The sequence below is a fragment of the Rhamphochromis sp. 'chilingali' genome (genome assembly GCF_963969265.1).
Source record: "Rhamphochromis sp. 'chilingali' genome assembly, chromosome: 4".
NCBI lineage: Eukaryota > Metazoa > Chordata > Actinopteri > Cichliformes > Cichlidae > Rhamphochromis > Rhamphochromis sp. 'chilingali'.
The window spans coordinates 10,851,939-10,864,386 of NC_137948.1; the positions used below are offsets into that span (position 1 = coordinate 10,851,939).

A 12,448-nucleotide genomic window follows, 5' to 3' on the forward strand; every position below is an offset into this window, starting at 1 on the left:
TGTGACGCCCACAGTTTGTATATTCACATCTAGGTAATGTTTAAAGGGTTTTGCCTTGAAGATTTTTTTATGATGGTGTGTGTTTCAATACTAAACACAAATGAAAAAAATAAATAAGAAAATAACAAAAAAAAAAACCCTCGTAATTCTATTTTTTAATCAATAAATATGCACAGAGTATTTTTTGTGTAAACAATAATAAAGAAGTCTGGATCACAAGACAGTGAAAATGTTGAGCAACAGCGGTACATTGCTGTGAATCTCGTATAGTGGTAAATGTGTTGTTGCTTTAATGATATTGTAATGCTGTGAAAAGTGAGAAACTGCACTGGCATTTACATGTTGTCTATAGTTGTTTGCATGTATCATATCACTAACATTCATGTCCCCCAACTCGACCCTGTCTGAACTCTCCCCGTCACCTCTCCTGTGGACTGTCCTTTGCTTTGGATGGTTGATTGCAGGTATTTAAATTCATCTACCCACACTACCTCTGGTCCTTGCAGCTTCACTGTTACAACTCTCTCACTCTTGTTTTCACACACATCCTGTTTTGCTTCGACTGTCTTTCATTTGTCTTTTTTCGGGAGCCTGCCTTGACTTTTGCAGACTGTCTTCCGTTGGCTCCCTGCTTTCATTACAGATCACAAAGTCATCTGCAAACATCTTAGTCCACAGATATTCCTGCCTGACCTCATCTGTCATCCTGTTCATCACCATTGCAAACAAGACGGGGCTCAGAGCCAACCGCTAATGTGATCCCACTCCCAATGTCACTGCTACTGCAAACCCCACCACTGTTTCACTGTCCTCACACGTCTTCAACCATGTGCACATACTTCTCTGCCACTCCTGATTTCCTCATGCAGTACCACAGTTTCTCTGTTAGCACCCTATTATAGCCTATACCCCCTAATGAATACAGATGCAGTGGTCGGGAATCGAACCGACCTGAAAGCGTGTAGTGTCGCCACTATGCTATCCAGCTGATTTCACACCTGCGGGCAGTCTATCTTTTAAGCTCGGGTCCTCTACCAGAGGCCTGGGAGCTGGAGGGTCCTGCGCAGTATCTTAGCTGTTCCAAGAACTGTGGTCTTGTGGACAGAGATCTCGGATGTTGTTCCTGGGATCTGCTGGAGCCACTTGCCTAGCTTGGGAGTCACTGCACCTAGTGCTCCGATTACAACTGGGACCATTGTTACCTTCACCCTCCACATCATTTCCAGCTCTTCTCTGAGCCCTTGGTACTTCTCAAGCTTTTCGTGTTCCTTCTACCTGATGTTGCTATCATTCAGTATCTCTACATCTATCACTACGGACGTCTTCTTCTGCTTGTCTACCACCACTATATTCGGTTGGTTAGCCGCCACCATATTGTCCAACTGTATCTGGAAGTCCCACAGGATCTTAGCTCGGACACCACCTAGGGTGGTGGAGAATGGCCAAGCTAAGATCCTGTGCTCGAGAACATGTGGTGGGTGAAGTCAACAGTGTTCACAGTGGTAATCAAAGCACTCGGTGCAGTTACCCCCAAGCGAGGTGAGTGGCTCCAGCAGATCCCAGAAACAACATAAGAGATCTTTGTCCAGAAGAGTGCAGTTCCAGGACAAAGACATTGCGCAGGACACTCAAGCTCCCAGGCCTTAGTAGAGGATTCAAGTTTGAAGGATAGACCATCTGCAGAGGCACAGCAAAATCTCCAGTGTTAAATTAACACTAGAGAGTGTCTATATGGGTCCACACCTCTGAGTGTTAAATACAACACTGTTGAGTGTTAAATTAACACTTTTGACAGTGTTATATGTTTAAAAGTAGTCAGTTTTGAAGACTAACAATGACTAACACTGAGCAGTGCTGGTTTTCTAACACTGGAAAATAACTCAAAATGTTAGAAATATTCCAGTGTTAGAAAACCAGCACTGCTCAGTGTTAGTCATTGTTAGTCTTCAAAACTGACTACTTTTAAACATATAACACTGTCAAAAGTGTTAATTTAACACTCAACAGTGTTGTATTTAACACTCAGAGGTGTGGACCCATATAGACACTCTCTAGTGTTAATTTAACACTGGAGATTCTGCTGTGAAGAGGGGAATTTATATACATTTTTAGTGAAAGTGAATTTTTTAATTTCAACTTTAGTCTTCATGAATTGCTCACTTTCTATGTAAAATTGAATTTTGCCGATTTATTTAAACTGAATAAAGAAAAAACTAATTTCCAGCATCCATAGAATGAAGATATGGAGATCAGAGGGAAAATATTTTCAGTAATGAAAAAAGTTATGCAAGAATTACAGGCTATTTCATGTCATAGCAATGTGAAACCCAAGTCATAGCTTAACTATAACCACAGAGGGGATGGCCCATTCTTAGATGGCCCTTCCAATAAAAACATTGTCTTTTTTATATTTATAAAATAGCTGAGACATGCCATCTAGTGGTGAAAGACGTTTTTAGAAGCTTTGCACAAACAGCACAGCATATAATTAAAAGTTTTGTTGTAAAAGGGTGAGTAAAAGTATTTAAGTATATTTAGGAAACTGTACTTAAAGAATTGTAAGTTCAATCTTTCAGAACAGAAACATGACCCATGGGAGTTTTATATGTTATTATTATTACTCATTCATTAATATAAAAGTAAATAAAAAAAATAAAAAATAAAATCAGCTGCTACATTTTTGTGCAATATTTAAAAATATAATTTAGTTTTTTCACAATGTTTTAAAAGCAGAGCAGATATTTTTATGAACAGTAAGTAATAAAAATGAGAGTAAATGTATAGATCACCGCAGATGTGAAGTCCGTTTAATTCTGTTGACTTTATTGGAATTTTAATTTTCATTCTAATGAAACAGTTAGAAACACAGTAACTGACATCCATAAGTCTGGAAAGGATTAGAAAGAAATTTTTAAGGTTTTAGAAAACCATGGTGAGAGCCATGACAGAGAGAATTTATATCTGCAGACTTTAATGTGCTTTAGCGTTTAGTTGAGATGAAATTATCATAGTGGATTATTTGAACATTGATGTAGATGCTGAAAAAAACAGACTCAAAATTGCTTTTAATTTATTACTACCACTGTTACAACATACCCACCACTTTAATCCTTTAATTACACTTTGGATTTTGTTCTGACATGTAGTACAGAAACCTGAGATCCCTTTTTGTTTGATAATTTCTTAATTACATTTAAATTTTCAATAAATACTATAATAAAGAGAAAACTCCAACAATCAGATGACCTTATCCTGAAGACACTCCCTACAGAATCATAAGAATGCATTTTTAAATCATTGTTCCCTCTGTGCAGATCAAGATAATGTTCAACTAAAGTGCAAGAAAAACAAAAATCTGGAACAAACAGAACAGAAGGGAAAAACAAATATGCAAAAAAAAGCTGGACAAATAAGAATGATGACACGCAGACAAACTAACAAAGACCAAGGGGAAAGCACACACACACACACACACACACACACACACACACACACACACACACACACACACACACACACACACACACACACACACACACACACACACACACACACACACAATCCTGTCAGATCATTAGTTATTATGAAAAGCTTGTTAAAGTCAAACATTTGATGACACACAAATAAAAAATCAAGTAACAAATAAACTAAAGATTTACAACCCTGCATTTATAAATGTATTAATACCCATTAGTAGTGGATGCATTCTCATCGTTTGTCCAACATATTTATTTGAAAAACTCCAGCAGAATTCAGTGTTACACTGAAACATCTCCAGCAGAGGGCTCAGTGTGAGATAATGAGTGACACTGAAAGGAGTGTTTTCCTTTTTTCAACTCTTAGTTTCAGTAAACTAACTTTCAGTTTACTGGAAATTAGAAACAGGTAGTCTGGTTTGAATCGCTGACCAGAGAGCTGTTTTAGAAAGACAATGTAGTGCAAATTCTGAGTTTGTTAACCCAGAGATGAGGGTTTTCAATTACAGAAAGAATCCGTTATTTCAATAACTCTGATTCAGTTATTGGGGTAACAGACTCTTGACTCTCTATGACTCCTGCCCTCCTGCTTCACCTGAAGCAGCTGTCTGTATTTCCTCATTCATGCAGTCACATAGCGCGATCACCTTAACGATTTATTATCAGCTTATCAGCCTGGCACATAATCCAACACAAAAAGGGGACTAACTAAAAGCACACCTGAAAGTCTATAACTGACCAAAATCACTAAATATACATGTCACATTACACTACATGTCATGTTGAAATATGTTCACACTCTGTATTTTATTGTTTCATAAGGCAAAGGAGCTTGTGTGTGTGCATGTGTGTGTGTGTTGGGGGGGGGGGGGGGGGGGGGAGACAAAAAACAACGACACTATTGCTTATTTAAATCAACCTTTATATATATATATATATATATATGTATATATATATATATATATATATATATATATATATATATATATATATATATATATATATATATATATATATATATATATAAAAATATATATATAAGACACAAACATGTAATTCTATTTTTTAATCAATAAATATGCTCAGAGTATTTTTTGTGTAAACAATAATAAAGAAGTCTGGATCACAAGACAGTGAAAATGTTGAGCAACAGCGGTACATTGCTGTGAATTTGGTGCTAAAGATGATTTAAGCAGGATAATCTGTATTCACTTAAGACCCACAGTTTAAGTACATGTGCATATTTATCTTTTGTTAGCTTTATGGTAATTTTCATTGCTGTATAGTTCTTCAGTTGTGAAGTTTTTGTAATCTGGTTCATCTCCCACTGGATCATCAAAGTGGTTCAAGGCACTTTGCTGTTTGAAGGTCACCACAAATTCTTGATTTCCATAAATCTAAAGAATCAACGAAAATAATCAGAGGCTAAGGAACCACACACGCTGCAGAGAATCTGGTTGCTGTATATGGTTATACACAGGCTCGTATAATAATGTCTACTCTTATTACAACAATTATAATAAAAATATTTTAAATGCAGACGTTTTACAGATGACAAATATTGACTGAACCACAGAAGTTACAAATTGTAAAACTGGATGACTCCCACACATCATAGCACGACTATAAAATCCATTAATTTGCAGTTATTGCCACATTATGCTAAAGAAGCATAAAACAGGCTGAGTGAGCTTTTCTGTTAAATTTTCACTTTTCTGTTCTAAACATCACAGTCGTCGACACCACTCTATAACATTTATTTTGATCACTAAGTCATTTTCAGTTTAAAAGACTCCTTCTGTGCAAGCTCTCCTCAGGCGTCCCTGAGATAACAAGTTTATTAGTCCAAACCAAATTAGACTAATAACCAGTTAGCTGGTCAATGTCTCAGTTTAATACCAATAATCTTGTTCTAAAGTTCAGACTGCTTAAAGATTTCAGACATATTTCCAAAGAAATGAACACAATTTCCAATTCCAGTTTTAGCTATTCAAACATCAGCTTGCTACTGTGTTCACTGTGACAAGAATATAAAATATAACATTTAAAAAATTTAAGTTGTGCCACTCTATAAAACACGTGTGTGTGTGTGTGTGTGTGTATATATATTCATGCTTTGGACTTACTTCGCCTTCTTCTGCATCTATCACGTCTTCTGCTTTCGGTGTATTTCTGTTCATGACAGCTTCAGTTTCTGAAAACTCAGTGTAAGAATTTTTTAAGCTCTTTTTGCATGCACATTTGAGTATTTTGTCTGAATATGTGTGTAAATATAAACTATAGCATACCTCTCACGTTGTAACATTTGTACTTATAAATAATAACTAGGACACATATTAGTAAAACCACAGGGACAACAGCGTAAACTGCGTAGTGCACCGGTTCTGAAAAACAGAAACAGCAGAACAGAATAGAAAGTTCCTTTTTTAAATTAAAGTAATATGTATTTTAACATAACTGTTGATCACAGGTGCACACTTCCACAGCTGTTTTGACACTTAAGAGCATATCCGGTCTTTAAGTCTGATTCTATTAGTGGTTTCTGGGTCCAAACTCTGCTTCAGGTCACAAGGTTTAAGGAACACTGGGACATCACTGAGAGTTAATAACTGTCTAAATTCTTCCATCTTTAATAAAATGATCAGTGTGGCTGCTCTACCAGGTGTAACAATTCAGTTTAACGTCCAGGCATTCATAAAAACACAATTTATGAAGTTATATGGAGTTTGAAGTTAGCAGGGATTTAGCTCGCTAGTTTCCACCCAAGCATAATATATAATGCTCTGACCGAGGGATTTAAAACGTACAGCTCTGCTATCACTTCCATTATAAATGAAGAAAAAAACATTAAACCGTACTGACGTTTGTAGGGTTACTGAAGTTAGGTTACCTGGTATATAATGATGTGCTACGTGGTGGCTAGCTACGCAGCTATGGTTAGCATAATATAAACACAGTAGCACAGTGAAGCTGGAGGATTAACGCTAACTTTTTTCCATTCGGTAACCGTTAGCATGAGGGTTCCCGATGGTTAGGGACAAATGCAATCACATGGCAGGATGCTGTAAACGGACCAAACTTCAGTCAGGAGAACAACTGAGATAATCCATCCACAATATGAGGTTAGTCATTAATATACTGCTGCATGGGCTGGGCTGTAGTTACGTAAGGTAAGGTATAAGAGCTTAATTCAATTCAATTTTATTTATATAGCGCCAAATCACAACAACAGTCGCCTCAAGGCGCTTTATATTGTAAGTTAGACCCTACAATAATAGATACAAAGAAAAAAAACCAACAATCATATGACACCCTATGAGCACTTTGGCGACAGTGGGAAGGAAAAACTCCCTTTTAACAGGAAGAAACCTCCAGCAGAACCAGGCTGGGGGGGGGGGGGGCATCTGCTGCCACCGGTTGGGGTGAGAGGAGGAAGACAGGATAAAGACATGCTGTGGAAGAGAGACAGAGATTAATAACAAGTGTGAATCAGCAGAGAGGTCTATTAACACATGTTGAGTGAGAAAGGTGACTGAAAAGGAAACGCTTAATGTATCATGGAAATCCCCCAGCAGCCTACGTCTATTGTAGCATAATTAAAGGAGGATTCAGGGTCACCTGATCAAGCCCTAACTATATGCTTTAGCAAAAAAGAAAAGTTTTAAGCCTAATCTTAGAAGTAGAAATAGTGTCTGTCTCCCAAATCCAAACTGGAAGCTGGTTCCACAGAAGAGGGGCCTGAAAACTGAAGGGTCTCCCTCCCATTCTACTTTTAAATACTCTAGGAACAACAAGTAAGCCTGCAGTGCGAGAGCGAAGTGCTCTAATAGGGTGATATGGTACTATAAGGTCATTACGATAAGATGGGGCCTGATTATTTAAAACCTTGTATTACAGGGGCAGGATTTTGAATTCAGTTCTGGATTTAACAGGGAGACAATGAAGGGAAGCCTATATAGGAGAAATATGCTCTCTCTTTCTAGTCCCTGTCAGTACTCTTGCTGCAGCATTTTGGATTAACTAAAGGCTTTTCAGAGAGAGCTTTAGAGCTTTTAAAGCTAAAAGCTCTAAAATGAATAGTAGTAATAAAAAATGAGAGAGGCCAACAGTGATCACTACCTTTTTTTAGGGGCTTGTTCAGATTAACTATAACAAGATATAAAGCATTAAAACATGTTTTAAAAAACAGCCTTAATAAATGCAGAGTAGTTTGGTCCTGGAAGCAGGGTTCATTATGTCATCACTTAAAGACCGGATTGACTTGGTTTAATCCCAGGGGGAATTATCTACATTGTAAACATGAAACTACACACATCCCCTAAAAATAACTAAATTTTTGTTGTAGTCACATAACAGCAACTCAGTGCTTTTAGATACGTGAGTATAGGTAAGACAACCAGCTGAAGTGCAAAGGTGTGATTTAAGTGACCAATGTCATGGTTTTTGGAGAGGCATAACCATTTTTAGGGGAAATAGAGAATCGTCTGAAAAAAGAGAAAATTTAACACATGCACACACACACACACACACACACACACACACACACACACGCACACACACACACACACACACACACACACACACACACACACACACACACACACACACTGAAGCCAGCAAAAGATTTGGGAAGTGATATGTCTAAGTATAAGTAAGTGGTGTTCTCAGTAGTCCTAATTTTGGCAGATTGCTTGCAAATTGTGTGATGCATGGTGCTGCTGGTTTTGCAATTATTTGATCATGTCAGATAACTAAACCATAAACCACAGTCCCATGTTTAGTGGGGTCCAAACAAAGATGGAACTTTCAGCTCTATTAATTTTGCTGTCATGTAAATGGTTGTTCACCTTACCCACTGACAGCTCAACCTTAGTGTAGTTTTCAACTCTCCACTGTGAGTCTGACCCACACCAGTATGTCCCAGCATCAGCTGTTTCCAGCTCTGCGATCATCACCAAGAAAAAGTGGGAAAAACCATCATCTTGCACTGTGAACCTGCTTTGACTCGTCACATTTGTACAATTGTTGCGGTGGTCTCCTTTGCAGAGAAACTTGCTATTATCATGATGTTGTGAAGGATAAGGGCACTGAAATGTTAGTGGATATCCTGCAGTCCCACTTGTTGTTTTTGACTTGACACAGCACCACTCTGTCAGATTGGAAAACAAAAAAATATTAAAGGATGATCAAGTATCAAACCATATAAAAGAGTCCTTTAAAAAAACAAAAACAAAACAATGACATATGAGATATGACTATGACCTCTCACCTTTGACGTTCAGTTCAACAGCAGAAAAAACATCCAGGACAGAGTTTTTTTGGACACCACAGAGGTATGTTCCTGAATCACTTTGGGCCAAACTGGTGATGGTCATTGTGAATTTTCCTGACCTCTTATCATCATTAAATTTGATTCTACCATTTTGTTTGTTGTCAGAGGTGATTAGTGCCTGTTGCAGACACGTGGAGGACCGCTTTCCTCTGCAGATGTACTTGAAGTAGTTCTGGTACCGAGGCTCATACGAACAAATGATGTCCCCTGAATATCCCTCATAACTTTGGATTATGGTCACAGTGTTACAGCAGCTGTCTGTCAAAAACATAAATTGCAGTAGAAAATGTGTTATAACCACAGAGGAGAGGTATAATATTTCATATTGAGCCTATTGTTTATTGTATGTTTAAAGTAATAACTTTCCTTCACAGACATTTGTGCACTCAGCCATTGCCCTATCCATTAGTTTTATGTGTGGTTATTACTGTTTCCTATTTATATGTGCAGTTCATTCCCTTTATGGGATCTTAATAAAGATCGATCCAGGCTGTCATATGTCATGTGCAGCCATGTTATAAAAGCAAGTCCAGTGGTCCCTCGTTTATCACGGGAGTTGCGTTCTAAAAATAACCCGCAATAGGTTAAATCCGCAAAGTAGCCAGCTTTATTTTTTTACAATTATCATAGATGTTTTAAGGCTGTAAAACCACACTTTAGACAGTTTTCTAAGACAGGCATGAACATTTTCACACTTTTCTCTCTTGTTTAAACACTCTCAAACTTCAAATTTTCATAGAAAAATAAGTCCAGTATTATAGAATGAAACCAAAGATCAAACCCTGTTTTCAGGTCCAGACCATGAGTATAGAGCAGCTGCCAGAGAATGCAACATTAATGAATCAATGGTACGGAAGTAGAGGAAGCAAGAAGAGTGAGTTGAGTAAAGTTTGCCTTATCTGACTGTTTTGTTTCACTTAATGCACCTTCTGGTCCGAAAAATACGGTAACTTCTAACTTCTTTAGCATGTCCAGAAGTCCAACTTTTTGTGCAATGGTTAGCATCTTCCTCTGCCTCTTAGGTGCTACCGTAGGTGCCTTTGACTGTGCAAAACGTTTCATCGACATTATTGTGTTTGTGGGGGAGAAAACTTACAAATATACAGTACAGCACTTCAGAGTCACACTGCTAGGGATCGAAGATTTATGTAAATTTGACAAGCTGGACACATTCTGCACTGTGCAGAAGACACGGCGTGGAAGAGACTGATTGACAATGGTCTACAGCCAATCAGGGCGCAGAACACAATGCGCTGTAAAAAAGTCCCCCCCAAAAAACAAGCATGCAAAATTGCACAAAAAAAAATCAGTGAAACAGAGAGGCCGTGAAAGGTGAACCGCATTATAGCGAGAGACCACTGTAATCCTTTACCAGTTATGTTTTGATTTACTGTACATTTATATGTATGTATATATGTCTTTTATATGTGATTTTTTTCTTGACTACAAATTTGGAATGCTTTATTTACCTGGTGCTAATTTCAGCTTCACTTCAGTGTAGATATCTTGTCCTGTTCTGGTCACTCCACACCAGTATTTCCCAGCGTCCTCAGATGTAAGATCAGAGACGGTCACTGTGAAGGTTCGTGCCTTTTTGTCATCACAGGCTGAGTATTTGGGGTTGTTTTGTTGTGATGTTGTAATAAGAACATCATTGTCACCACAGACATCCTTACACAGGTACTTCTCATAAGACTCATAACCGTGACCATAAGTGCAGGAAACATTTACCTTCCCCCCCACATATCCAGTCACAAGTATCACCCCTCCTGCACTGGTCACACATCCCAGAGCAACTGTAAAGTAAAGAAATTATAAAAAAATTATATAATTGTTTATTTTTTCATGTCAACATTCATGAATAATAATACAATTCCTAAGTCCAATAAAGGGTGTGTTATGTTTTTTTTTTTTAGCTCTTTAAACAACTTACTGCAGAGGGTGAAGAGCAGGTTTCGAAGTCTCCACATCTTCGCTTTGGCTCATCAAAACAGAAACTTGACAGGAAGTACTCTTAATACTAAGAAATATTTTGCATGCAGTGGGGAAGCCTATCAGCACAGAGGGGACTACAAATTATTAGGTGGCTGCGTATTTTAAAACGTGTAAAATGGCTGACATGTGCCACCTTATGGTGAACACGTCTCATAAACAGCACTGTTCAGTTTAAAGTCTTGTGCTAAATAAAAATATTTAAATGTATTTATAAAACTTTGCTTATATAATCAAAACTAACATCACTGGCTAAAAGCTCTGAGTGTTATATCGTATTATTATAACTTATTCATTAATATAAAACCAGCATTTTTCTTTTGTAATTAAAAACTTATCTGCTGATTTTTGTTCTCTTTTAATTAATTTCTTAGTTACTGTTTGGTCAATAAGCCAGGAATTTGTACAAATACAACTGTCCCTGTATTTGGTAAAGCAGCTAACTAGTCCTATCAGATGATACTAATGTAGTAAAATTGATCAGTTTTAAGTTTAAAGTTATGAAAATACGAAAATAAATGCTGCAACTATGAACTTCGCTGCAGCACTTTACAACGCACCAATGTCGCAAACTTTCTTAACATACCCGTAAACACAAACTGTCAATTACTGAGTCAAGCGAACCCATACAATGAAGCCACTTAAGCCATTTTGTCGCAATAGCTTGGAAAGAAAAAATAAAACTGGCTGTTAACAGTTTTCATGTTTCAAAATTACTAAGTAGAGATTGACAGACTATTCTTTTTTTTTTTCTATTATTGATAAAGTAACTTCTTAAGTATAAGTAGTTGAAAAATACATCAATCCATTTTCTCTCTCTCTCCCTCTCACGCACACACAAACACACACTAAATACCAGTTGGAGTTGATGGGTGTGACAGGTGTGGTGACACCAAAACAGATGTCTTGACTGTGTTTTTGGTGTTGGAGCACAGTTGCTCAGGAAGTCTGTGTTTAAGTTTTGGTGAGTAAAATTCTACTATTTTATTCGTCTGTTGTGTAGCAACAGGTGTGAGTTTGATCTGCATGGGTGATAGCATTGGCTGATAGCTTAAGTCAGTGTGTATGACTTAATATTACACATGTGATCAACATTTTCATGAATACAGAGATTATTCAGTCCCTCTCAGATAGGTTATTATCAGTGTCTGCCTGTCATACTGCATCCATTTGGAATTATATTTAGCTTTCTGTTTTTATGCAGTGAGCACAAACCACAACAGATTTGTTCATTGATAAATTTTAGGTGACTTTCCCCTTTAGCAACTTGACACATCTGAATGTAGCGTGAAAACTGTGCTTTTATTTTTCCATTTTAAAGTCTTCAGTCTCCCTTGTGATGTGCTTACCACGACTGCCATTTCCAAATTTCATGGAAAGATTTATCGAAAAAGAGGAACATGTTTATTTTTGTCATGTTTGTTTCTGTCTGGAAAGTCCAAAATGTTCACGCAAGAATATAGAATAAAGTTATTTTTGCTCTTACTAAAAGGTCCATAACCTATTATTTGATGTGATCCATCAAATCCAATGTTTAGTGTGTTTAACTGTAATTAGTGATTAAAAAAGGTTATAACATTAAGTATGGCATTTCTAAGAATATCAAAACATAAAAATTAAAGTTTTTCAATAAATATGCACGAATCTT

General features: G+C 37.1%; 1 protein-coding gene across 1 annotated transcript; it reads right to left on the bottom strand.

Moving 5' to 3' along the window:
* Nucleotides 1–1,447: 1,447 nt before the first annotated feature.
* On the bottom strand, nt 1,448–10,778 carry LOC308395992 (polymeric immunoglobulin receptor-like; the record flags this gene model as incomplete). The annotated part of the gene is made up of 5 exons (XM_080881052.1): nt 1,448–1,677; nt 8,329–8,625; nt 8,746–9,066; nt 10,278–10,604; nt 10,742–10,778. 5 exons carry the CDS (start codon nt 10,776–10,778, stop codon nt 1,448–1,450), a joined length of 1,212 nt encoding a protein of 403 aa, XP_080737178.1.
* Nucleotides 10,779–12,448: the final 1,670 nt, after the last annotated feature.